General features: G+C 41.9%; 2 protein-coding genes across 2 annotated transcripts; one reads left to right on the top strand and one right to left on the bottom strand.

Annotated features, from left to right (window-relative positions):
* Positions 1 to 2,217: 2,217 nt before the first annotated feature.
* lhb (luteinizing hormone subunit beta) lies at positions 2,218 to 4,450 on the bottom strand (the record flags this gene model as incomplete). Its single annotated transcript, XM_079248366.1, has 3 exons — positions 2,218 to 2,451; positions 4,112 to 4,230; positions 4,366 to 4,450. The coding sequence occupies 3 exons, from the start codon at positions 4,448 to 4,450 to the stop codon at positions 2,218 to 2,220; spliced, it is 438 nt and encodes a 145-aa protein (XP_079104492.1).
* Positions 4,451 to 5,871: 1,421 nt separating this feature from the next.
* On the top strand, positions 5,872 to 10,411 carry cox20 (cytochrome c oxidase assembly factor COX20). Its single transcript, XM_079249327.1, has 4 exons — positions 5,872 to 6,009; positions 8,557 to 8,671; positions 9,731 to 9,794; positions 9,877 to 10,411. Exons 1-4 carry the CDS (start codon positions 5,977 to 5,979, stop codon positions 10,022 to 10,024), a joined length of 360 nt encoding a protein of 119 aa, XP_079105453.1. The 5' UTR covers positions 5,872 to 5,976; the 3' UTR covers positions 10,025 to 10,411.
* The last annotated feature ends 1,374 nt before the right edge of the window (positions 10,412 to 11,785 follow it).

Raw genomic sequence — 11,785 nt, 5'->3', positions numbered from 1 at the left:
CAAGGTTATGCCCACTTTATAAAAAAAAATAAATAAATAAAAATAAAAAAACTTTGCAAAAACTCTGAGCCTTTAACTAGGCTAATTTATATAGTAACACAGACCCTGCTGGTTAAAGAACACAGCTGGGAGCAATCATCTAACTTGACACACTGTGAACGAAAACAGGTTCAATAAAAGTAAAATTCCACCTTGAATTTATGTAAAACGTGTTGGATTTTAAGATGCACAAGCCAGATTTACATTGAGAAACCTCTCTGTGTATACAGGACTGTTGTAAAACTCTGCCAAACCAGTACTAAATTGGAAGTTGTCAGTATTTATATGGCTGCCATGTACGGGCCACTGGAAACTGGTGCAGAGCTCTGAACCCTGTTGAACAGTTTCCAGCTCATTATGCAAAAACTGACCAATAGCTGAGCTGCATTTATTCAGCGTTGTTAAAGTGCTTCAAATGAAACAACATTGCTCACGTTGAACAATAAAGTCTTTAACTGATTGCACAAGCAGAACTAAATGGTTTTCTGCAACGATTGATGTAGTTTAACTACTGACTTTAGAATTTTAGTTGTTTTACAAATTATTTTAAATAATCTTTGGCGTCTTGATAGCTGGTGGCAAAGGCAATCCCATACCAATGGCAAAAAATGTTAGCGCTCCTGCCAGGGTGTGAAGAAGAACTGTAGTGGCATAGGGAAAGGTGAATTGCCTTGCAGTCAGATGGTCATGTGTTCAAATCCAGGTGCTGGAATTTCATCAATCATATCAGGTGGTTGTACTTCTTGTCCTTATGCTGATCTATGTCTAATAGATCTTGTGTGCTACTTTACACATTTAAATCTTAAGCTCTTTTGCCGATTACACATTGCAGCAAGTGTAAAAAAAAAAATAAAAAAAAAATCCCATTCCAATTATAAAAAATGTTGGTGATTGTGCCAAGGCACAGTAGAGAGGTGTAGTGGTTGAAGAAATGGGTTCTCTTTCAGATGTTCGTGGGTTCAAGTCCTGATGCCTTACTGTGATAAATTAAGTTGCATAGTTCTGCTGCTTCTCCAAATGGTTATACAATTGCATATCAATCGTTCAACATTGAAGCACATTTGCTCTTCTTCAAGAAGAGCACTTTTCTAGTTAAGTAATAAGACTGTGTGGTGAGGAAGGCTTCCCCTTCCCACACCAATCTGCACCAACCAGGTGCAAGCCATTGAGGCACATCAAGGGGCCTTATAGATGGGCAGGTGTGCATTCTCCTCAGTCTGGCTCCTGGTTTTTTATCCTGCTGCAGCTTTGCAGCAAGAGTGGTCTGTTCTACCCATTGAGAAGTTTGTGGGAGTTTGCCAGCTGTGGCTGCCGGGTGAGCTGAGCCATTCAATCCTCCAGCATCCGTTGGCCGTAAGTCTGTTTGTGGGTAGGCTGCGCTTGCCTTCCAGGCGTACTGGGGAGGTGTGCACCACAACGTGCCATTGCTGCAGGTCCCTTGGAGACTCTGCTGTCTTGTCTGGCTCACAACAAGCATTGGAGCAGACCTGCTTCACCCTGGGGAGAGACGTGTCATAGTGGCTGTGGTTTCTGACGAGGTCTAACCATTTCTGCCCTCCCATATCTGGGTGTTTTTGTGCACGGCTTGGACTTATCAGTACAGAGGCAACCTGCCTTCAACATTTTGTATGGTTTGTTTAAGTTTTCATATATTTGATTTTGGTTGTGGTTATTTTGATTTGCTGTTTTGCATGTTTGAGTTGGCAGGTTGCTCTCTTCTGCAGGCCCACCCCTGTGCTCATCTCCAGGCTGTAGACTTAAAGGGTTTTATAGATGGTTTTTATTGACTTTTAACTATTTGTTGTCTTAAATAAACTGTTTTTATTGTGAAACCCACTATCACTGTCCGGGCTTTTATCGAACTTGTGGCCGTGTTGGCCGATTGCTAGGGAGTCGCCCATAGCTGGCGTTGTCAGACTCGTCCTCCTCTCTACACTTGCCACAACTGAATCTGATTGGACATCTAGAGGAGCCCATATGTGCAAACAGGTTTTTTGTGGCCCTCTGGGTCCAAGCATGAGCCAGTGCTTGAGAATCACCATCATAGAAGACACACTGTGTGTTTTTCAACCTTATTTACACAAGCGAGGCAATGCCACTTCCTAAAACACATTTATGACAGCAGGAAGGTTTTCTACACTATGCATCAGGTCTTTAATTTGCTTTGAGCTGCAGAAACTAGTAGTAAAAAGGAATGTCGTTCATGCAGAAGTCTGGCTGCAAGCTCTCGAAGGTGCAGTCGGTTGTGACCATGTTGCAGCCGCCGCAGTGGCAGCTCAAAGCCACGGGGTAGGTGACTGTCGGGTCCACACCAGGCAAACAGTCTGGAAGCTCCACTGTCTTGTAGTAAAACTCCTGGTACGTGCACACATCCTGGCGCATGTTCACGTACCGCTTCTTCATGACGGGGTCCTGGAGACATATGGAAACAAAGTTTGGTTTTTAGTTTGTAACAATGAGCAGAAAGCTGGTTGCATCAGTGGTTGTTTGACAGACTATGCTTGGTTGCATTCAGCTCATACATTGTATGTATAGAAAAGATGGGCGGAGCCTCCGTGACGTCACCCGGAGGTTTCTAAAGACCTGAATTGAAGCTCGGTGGGCGGTTCCTACCATCGCCATCTTGGCATCGTCATGCGTGTCGTCTCACCCGGAAAATACAAAAATGGACAAAGAGGTGGAGCTGAGAGCGTGGAGGTGGATGACTGACATCTAGCTAACTCTGACCTGCCTGTAGCTGAGAGCTATCTGATCTAAACCAAAGCTAACAGGAACCTACCAGCTAACGGAGGTAAGCGGGCTAAAACTGCACTATACTGTTAACCGGCTAAAACCGCGTTTGTTCTCCATTCCTTCTTCTTGCAGCAAGATATCAGGTACTGTCAATCAAAAAGACACGTCCCTAAATATGCCGAATTTAGAGATGAAATGACTTAAAGTAATTAACTTTTCTTAGAGTTAGAAAAAAATTTTTACTCCCCCCACAGTTGTCATGAAGGTAAACCTATTAAACCTAAAATGTTTTTTTTTTTTTGTACCAGGCTGTGAACATGTTTATTTCTGCTGTAAACATGTTTATTCCTGCTGTAAACATGTTTATTCCTGCTGTAAACGTGTTTATTTCTGCTGTAAACATGTTTATTCCTGCTGTAAACGTGTTTATTCCTGCGGTAAACGTGTTTATTTCTGCTGCAAACGTGTTTATTCCTGCTGTAAATGTGTTTATTTCTGCTGTAAACGTGTTTATTTCTGCTGTAAACGTGTTTATTTCTGCTGTAAACATGTTTATTTCTGCTGTAAACGTGTTTATTTCTGCTGTAAAATGTTTATTCCTGCTGTAAACGTGTTTATTTCTGCTGTAAAATGTTTATTCCTGCTGTAAAATGTTTATTCCTGCTGTAAACGTGTTTATTCCTGCTGTAAAATGTTTATTCCTGCTGTAAACGTGTTTATTTCTGCTGTAAAATGTTTATTCCTGCTGTAAACGTGTTTATTCCTGCTGTAAACATGTTTATTTCTGCTGTGAAGTTGGTCTTTTTAACATGGGAGTCTATGGGGGTTCGCTCTGTTTTGCAGCCCCTAGTGGATGAAGGGGGAACTGTAGGTTTTGGCTTTTTTTTTATTTTTTTTATTTTTTTTATTTTTTTTTTTTTACCACTGGAGGTTGCTGATTGATTCAGCTTCCAGTCCAGATTGGAGGTGTGTGTATCGGCGAACTATCACATCTGCATGAGTCGTTTATTTTAACGCCTTCAGACAAACTGAAGGTCTGAGCGCTTAAAGGAAGCAACTGGTTTAACTGGATTCAGATTAGTTTTCTGGCTGTTAATAAGAACTCTTGGATCTGAGAAGGATCCATGCTGTTGTTTTATTTGACGGACAGACAGATGGATTTATATTTTTTATCATAATTATATTTCATTTAACTGGACAAGACGGAATAAAAGCAGATTTTTGGGGAATTAATTGTTTTAAGAAAGAATTTTTCCTCTCAGTAAAACTGTTGTTTAAAAACTTGTTAACATCCTGAAGCTGGAATCCGAGCAACTTTTACTTAATTCCCTTCACCCGCCTTAGTGAAGCAGTGTCCGCTGCAGATGGTGGTCTCCACCCGATGACACGTGGGACATCCGTCCTTCTCCAGAGACACGGTGTGGTTGACGGGCTGGCATGACGGCAGATTAAAGCCCGCTGAGGAGACAGAGGTTCAGACATGATGCAGCTTAATGCTCATTTGTTAATCCTTTTCTGGGATGTCTGCGAGGGAGTTGAAAGAAGCAGGAGATGTGGAAATGTGTGGTTCCACCTGGCTGGAGCCAGTCTTACCTGCTGGAGCCAGGGGCCAGGTGACAGAGGAGGCTCCCAAAACCAGCATGAGGGGGAGCGTCCCAATGCCGAGCTGTCCCACCATCCTGCTGGGAACAGAGTCCACTGTTTTACTCCATTTATCAACAACAATCAGCCAATCAGCTCCGTCCCTTGCTGTGATTACTTTATTTCATTGTATTTATTAAGGTGAACATCTTTCATTAATTCTTGCTGTATTAATCAGTCGCATCATCAGGCTAACAGTCAGACGGAGCAGACTTACCTGTCAGGTGTGTGCTGGCAGTGTGCTCATGTCCGCTGTGCAGCTCGGGTTTTATACAGCGGACGGGAACCAGCAGCCGCCAAACGTGGCGAGGCCACGCTGCTTCCGCTCCACTGACCTGTTGTTACGGAGATTAAACTTTCTGTTGTGGCCTTTATTGATCCCGAGGATTTCAGCGAATCGTCTCATATCCTGTTCGGCTCCGCAGTCGGGATTATGAGCAGCGCCTTGCTCAAGGACACTGTGGTGAAACTAATCCTTCCAGTTGGGGAAAATGAATGAGCCGTGCTGCTCAGACACCGTGGATGTAGAGCCAGAAATCCTTATGATGAGAGGTCATCATATGGTCTGGGGGTAAGGATTCCTGGTTTCCTCTCAGATGGCCTGGGTCTGACTCCCGGTAGGGAAAGAAGTATTTTAAACGCTCCTTGTTCGTTCTTCTTCCTGCCTGCATGTCAGCGACATGGTTAATTAATTAATCAGGATTATATGATCCTGTCTTATCACAGCAACAGACGGACTTCCTGTAGGGATCTATTCAGTCCTGTTGTTCAGAGTAACAGCGCTCCATGTAACGATCCATCTCATGGTTTAAGGTAAGATGACACAGTGTTGTTCAGGTTGATTTTGGATTTTAGCCTCCGGGTTTATTTCATTATGAAAGCATGTAATTAGTTCCACGTCCAGCTGTACAGCTAGAGGCGGCACATGATGCTGGTCTGTTGGAGCTTATATTTTTAGAATTTATTAAAACTGCACACAAGATTAAAATATGAACACAGAAAAATGCAGTAATGCAAAAAGACTAAAATTGCAATATTAATGAATTCATTAATTAATGTGATCAAATAAAGTTCATTTTAAAAAGTACTTTTACTCATTATTTACACATTTACACAGTAAAACTTAAAATACCATATTTCCATGTGATTTTATGACATTTGCATTTTAAAATGACTGTGTAAGTGTTAAAGCCGTAGACCGAATATGAACGTTTTCTACATACAGTCGTTCAGGCAAACGACGGAGGAGGGAAAAGAAAAGATTAAGTACAAATTAAAGTGGTTTCTTTCCATTTAAACTTTACATCTGATTCATTTGCAGCAGGATTGTGGTTCACTTCATGTCACGTGACGCTGTTCGACAACCTGCTAGGAGAGGGCGGAACCAAACATACATCATCGTCACGCGTCGGCCTAGAATAACCGACGGACCCGGTTCAGACTTCGCGCATGCGCAGAGGCAACACTGTTATGAAAATTGAAGACGTTTTTCAAGCAAAACCTGCAACATAAAGTTCATTTAGAGCAAAAGCTGCGACCTAAAGTCCACCAGAGGAGACGGACATGGCAGGGGAGGAGGAGGCGAGTCAGAAGCAGGTCAGACATGTCTGTAGCAGGTGTTTGTTGGACGGAGAAGCTGGAAAATGGTCCGTTTTCAGAAGGTCAGAAAGACGATTTGCGGAGTTTTACAGTCATCAGCTGCTGAAGAGGTGGTTGCTATGGAAACTCATCTCTCTTACGTTTTGGTGTTTATTGATACAATAAAAAAAAAAACTGCATGGTGGAGATGGGTCGGTTTCTGTTTGTTTGTACTGAAAAAAGCTTGAAAGCCTTATAAAATAGACCATAACAGTGTTGTGTGGTGGTCAGCTGAAGTTATTATAGACACAGATCTTCTCATTTCTCCATCTTGATTTAACTTCTAACACAAACAGTTCAGTCTTTCAGCTATCTTTACTCTGAGGGGTCATCATCTCAACATGTGAAACAAGTTTTGACAAAGTCAAAATTAGTTTATTGGGATTTGTGACGTGCTTATGCATCTTTTCTGAAAACAATCTTAAATTTCGCTGCTTTTTCCTGATTTCTGAATGATTGATAGAAAAGCCTCATCAGTCAGCAACACCCTGAACATCATGACGTTTTATATTTTAATATTAACTAATCTTCAGTTGTCAGTAATCCGAGCCAATGTAACAGAGAGATATTTACCAATACCATATAAAACTAAATAAAATACTACGTTAACAATTATACTAAGTAGAATGTAATCTAATACTATTTGACCTTTTGACACCAGGTGGAAGTTTTTCCATGATTGTTTTCTTCCACTAGAAGTCTCCATACTTAAAGTTTTCTCTCTAATGATCTCTCAGCCTGTAAAGCGGCGAGCAGGAGGGAACGCCGGGCGTTTCTCATTCCGATAGATGACACGTTACCAGTACCGCCAACGCTTTGAACCAGTTACGTCATTTCCGGTGTCTCGTTGGGCGTACGAAGAGTCACATGTCATCGGTCACGTGACGGCAGAAGTTTCTCATCGGCTTCAACGCAGAGTTTCAACCAATTCCGTCTCATTTGAAGGAAACGGGCTTCAGTGCTTCCATTTCAAACGTCCCATCTCTACTGGAAATATCATCAAATATCAGCTTCAGGTCAAATCCCAGGTGTTCAGCTAAATATATAAAATTATGCTGGAAGTGTCGTGAAAGGTTTATTGAACATAGAGCTGGGCTACTGTAAAGAAAACAATAATCATAAATTACAAACGTCAAAAATGATTTTTTTTTTTTTCAAAAATGCTTTCATTGCACTCAGCCTGATAGTTTACCTGAATTTAAAGTGGAACTAAACAAAGAGATACAGGCGTTGCCGCGGTAAACATAAGAAACAACATGTTTGTACTTAGTGTGTTTCCACTGTGAGATAGTTTTAAGTTTTGATCGTACATTTAGGAATCGGCCTCACTTTACTTGTGTAACTTTATTCTAAAATAAAAGAAACTAATATAATAAATAAAAATGCCTCCTTCTGGAAGAAAAATAGTGATTCCTTTTAGAGTATTTTGACATTAAATAACCAAAACAATTTCCCACATTGGCAATAAGGGAATAAAAATGAACGTTTCTTTACACTTAACATGTGTTTACAGAAAATTAACCTCTTTGATACAAAATATTATTAAAAAAAAATCCCTGAATGTTAATTAAAGCTATATTTCTAACATACATGTATTATTACATTCTTGCTGTTTTTTGTTTAATTTACACATTTTTGGCAAAAAGACAAACCTGTCAGCTGCATCTGGCTTCAGACCCCTGTGGACGTGACAACGCCCCCTCCCACACTGAAAACCCTGCGTTTCCATGACACCTAGAACTAAAAACTAAATATCGCCATAAAAACCCACGAATGGAAACGCCTTCATTTCAAGCAAGCCCCAAATATTGCTAAAAATGTTTTTACAATCTCAAGAGGAGGTTTTCCAGACATTTCAATACAGAACTATATTGCAAAAGTGTAATGGAAACACTTTTTTGCGTTTACGTGTCCCCAGACGTGACGTGGGGGTTGTGACCATATATGGTCGTGACCAGGTAATTCCCGGTCAATATGGCGCGGTGTGGAATAAACAACAGTGAGTTTCGGGGTTATAGAAAAGAAAGTGAGGGAGAAAAGCTTCGAAAATCCGAAAGCAAATTCTTTTCAGCAAGTTGAAAACCCTAAAATAGCGCAACGTGCCCGCTTTGCGTTTCTGTGGGAAACCAGCAGGAGCGCGCTGACGTCACTATCAGGTACGGAAGCCCAAAAGGTGATGGCGGGGCAAAGAAAAATCCTGATTTTCATAAAAATAAATCTTCATAAACAGCAAATTCAAATTAATCAATTAATCTCTCAGCCCTAATAAACATGGAATTAACTTAATTTCCATCCATGTTTCCTGACTTAGTGTCTCCTTGGTGTCTGGAGGCGAAGCTGTGTCAGAATAAAAGATGTTGGATCAATGTGAAGAACCTGCATGGATCTGCTTTCAGACTCTTTCTGGAGTAAAAAACTTGATGCTCTTCAGTGTGACAGGTTCAGATGTGGCTGCTGTCTCCGTGAGGCTTTAAAGCGTGTCTCTCCTGGCTGCATGTCCTGCAGGGCTTTAAGCTGCTGGGGATCCTGGATGTTCAGAAGACGCCGTGTGCCAGAGACTCCATCCTGCATGGAGCCGGAGGGTCGCTGGCTGCCGGCATGCTCCACTTCATGGCCACCAGTGAGCTTTTTCTTGTTGGTTTTTAGGTTGGGTTTATGTTTAAACATGTCCTTTTATTTACACTATTCACATCTTCACAGTTCATGTTTGAAAAGGACTCGGCAGAAGTATAACTAAAATCTTCTTCCATTTCTGCGACTCTATTACACCACTCACATTTCTCACTTTGTATACAAAATAAAGATTTCCACAAAAATATTTATCACTTTTACATGAAAATTTTTTGGCTTTTAATAATTTAATATCTGCATTTTGTACCTTTTCTTAAACTGGTAAATGTTTTTACTTCCTTTTAATTGACCAGTTCAGCTGTTAGCATCGGTTCATGAGTAATCTGAGGTTTATTTATTAATCTCTTCAGTACAAGAGCTTCCTGGAAGGACATGCATGTAGAATAGCAGCAATGCTAGCATGTAGCATAGCAGCAATGCTAGCATGTAGCATAACAGCAATGCTAGCATGTAGCAAAACAGCAATGCTAGCATGTAGCATAACAGCAATGCTAGTATGTAGAATAACAGCAATGCTAGCATGTAGAATAACAGCAATGCCAGCATGTAGCATAACAGCAATGCTAGTATGTAGAATAACAGCAATGCTAGCATGTAGAATAACAGCAATGCTAGCATGTAGCATAACAGCAATGCTAACATGTAGCATAACAGCAATGCTAGCATGTAGCATAACAGCAATGCTAGTATGTAGAATAACAGCAATGCTAGCATGTAGAATAACAGCAATGCTAGCATGTAGAATAACAGCAATGCTAGCATGTAGCATAGCAACAAAATGGAGAGAATTTCAGCTAAAAGACCACTGATCTTCTACGACTTTACTCGTTCCTAGGATTATCCTGATTATTTACTTCATTTCTTTCTTTAAGTTTGACATTTTATTTGGTCTTTTCAACGCCTGCGCTGTGACATGAAGTCTTCAACAGGACAGTTTTGTCTTCAACAGTTTTTCTATCAAATCTTGGAAAATATTCTGATGAAAAACCGTAGAAATAAGTCCACAGGTCCCGTGTGTGTACTCAGCGGTCTGTCCTGTTGTCTACAGGCCGAGTGAAGCGGTCTTTTGACGTGGGGTTTGCCGGCTTCATGGTCACCACTCTCGGGTCCTGGTAGGTGTTAAAGTCCCCACCAACATGGATCCATTTCCTCTTGTCCAGCTGTGACAGAAACGTCCTCGTGTCTCCTCTCCAGGTTGTACTGCAGGATGAACAACGCGAAGCTACGTGTGCAGCAGAGATTGATAGAGGATGGCATTAAGAACAAGGTCCTGTATGAAGGAACAGTTCTGGACCCAACAAATAAACCCAAACCAGAAGCTCCTTCGGACCCGTCTCGATGACCTGGACTCGGACGTCCTTCTCTTCGTACGAAGGAGACGAGAGAGTGTTCTGTCGCTGGAATCGGACTCGAATGCATGCGGTTGTGTGAGAGCGTGGAAGCAGTACTTGCTGTGGTTCTGGTTTTGCTGACGTGTCTTCTGGGAAATTCCTGCTCTGGTGGGGAGAAAGTCTGAAGACCTGCAACTTTATCTGGTCCTAAACTTCTCCATCCAACACCTTCAAGTCGCCTGAAACGTCCGTCAGCATCGGATCAGCGGCTCTGATCGTCCACACCTGCAGCTCGCGGTTTCTTCCAACACCTGGACGCTTCGTCATGTTAAATCTGAACCTAAATCCACATTTTAACCCTTGATTTACGTATTTATGTGAAATAAAATCTGATTTAAACCCTGCAGGACATCTGGCCGTGTGCTTTATGAGTGATGAGATGTTTGAGATGATTTCCTGAACGACAGAAACTAAGCCTGCAGGTAAGAGGTGTGTGTGTGTGTGTGTGTGTGTGTGTGTGTGTGTGGCTGGATGTTGGCGGACGCCGCGGAACTTTCAGATCCAGATGTTTTCCAGTGGTTTTATTGGGAATATTTAGTCGGTCTGCAACACAGAAACAGGATTTTTGCAGCAACAAGGCGTCTCTGAGGGAAGTGGACGGGTGGTGAAACACCGCAGATCAACAGCTTCCAGAGAAACTGGGAGAGAAGCTTGAATTATGGCAAATAAACTGGACTGAAACCAGTCTGATGGACTGGAGCCATCTGTTCTCGTTGGGTCTGGAAGACCAGAAAGACCTCCGTTAAAAACGGCTCGAATGCCTGTTTGGTGTTTCGTTTTCTACATCACACCAGCCTCTTAATCCAGATCCTGGTGTGAACGCACACGCAGATCCTGATTCAGCTCAAAGTGGACTCGGTCCATTCCAAGCAGACTGCATTGTGGGTTCAGCGCGGCGCTCTCCGTCTTCCAGCAGTTTCTACAGGATCCATTTCACATGAAAACGGCAGTTTCACGTTGGCACTCGTGTGTTGTTGAGTTAATCCGGTTTATGTGATGGAAAACGTTCCAGTGGTCAGACAGAGGATGCAGGACATGAGCCACAGGAAGTGGTTTGTGTGAAACACGTTGCTCCTGTGTTAAAAAAAAACATTTTTATCTGTTGATCTTTGGTGTTTTTGGTGCATCAACACAGTAAATCAGGCTTCTAATGTCTTTATTTCCACAACAGAAGCTGCAGGACGGTAAGAGGGGAACCAGTTTGTTCCACATGAGGAAGCAGCGGGCTGAACTGGTTTCTCTGTGACCTGGTTGCACTCAGACCCAGCTCAGGCCTGCTGTTCCAGCAGCTGGCCTGCAGAGGGCGCCGTGTTCCTGCAGGACTCCTGATGAAGCATGAAACCCTGCAGAGATCCTCACATCCACTCAGACCAGTCCAGGCTGCTGGCCATCCTGCCACAGTCGCTCACTCAGAACATTGTTTTAATGGTGAATGGACTTTAGAATAAACATAACCTGCTCCATTTTAATAAAGGTTTTAGGACACCAGAGATGTTGCTATGACAATGCATATTTATAACCAACTACTGAGCAGAGCTTTAGTTACAGACTTTAACATGAAAAGGTGCAATTAATAATGACATGACAAGGTATTTTATATGTAATTATATATTAAAATCGTGTGTTAACAAATAATTTAAATAGTTATTTTAGTAATTATTAAATGATATATTTATAACCTGTGATGGACAGGTGAGCTGTCCAGGGTGTAC

This window comes from Telmatherina bonti (assembly GCF_933228915.1).
Source record: "Telmatherina bonti genome assembly, chromosome: 11".
Lineage (NCBI taxonomy): Eukaryota > Metazoa > Chordata > Actinopteri > Atheriniformes > Telmatherinidae > Telmatherina > Telmatherina bonti.
Note: the sequence above shows the minus strand (reverse complement) of the source record. Positions and strands in the feature narration are given on the sequence as shown.

Coding starts and splice junctions, on each gene's coding strand:
- cox20 (XM_079249327.1), top strand. CDS start 5,977: ATGGCAGGGGAGGAGGAGGCGAGTCAGAAGCAG. Junction 8,672..9,730: donor GCTCCACTTCATGGCCACCA/GTGAGCTTTTTC, acceptor TGTTGTCTACAG/GCCGAGTGAAGCGGTCTTTT. Junction 9,795..9,876: donor GTCACCACTCTCGGGTCCTG/GTAGGTGTTAAA, acceptor TCTCCTCTCCAG/GTTGTACTGCAGGATGAACA.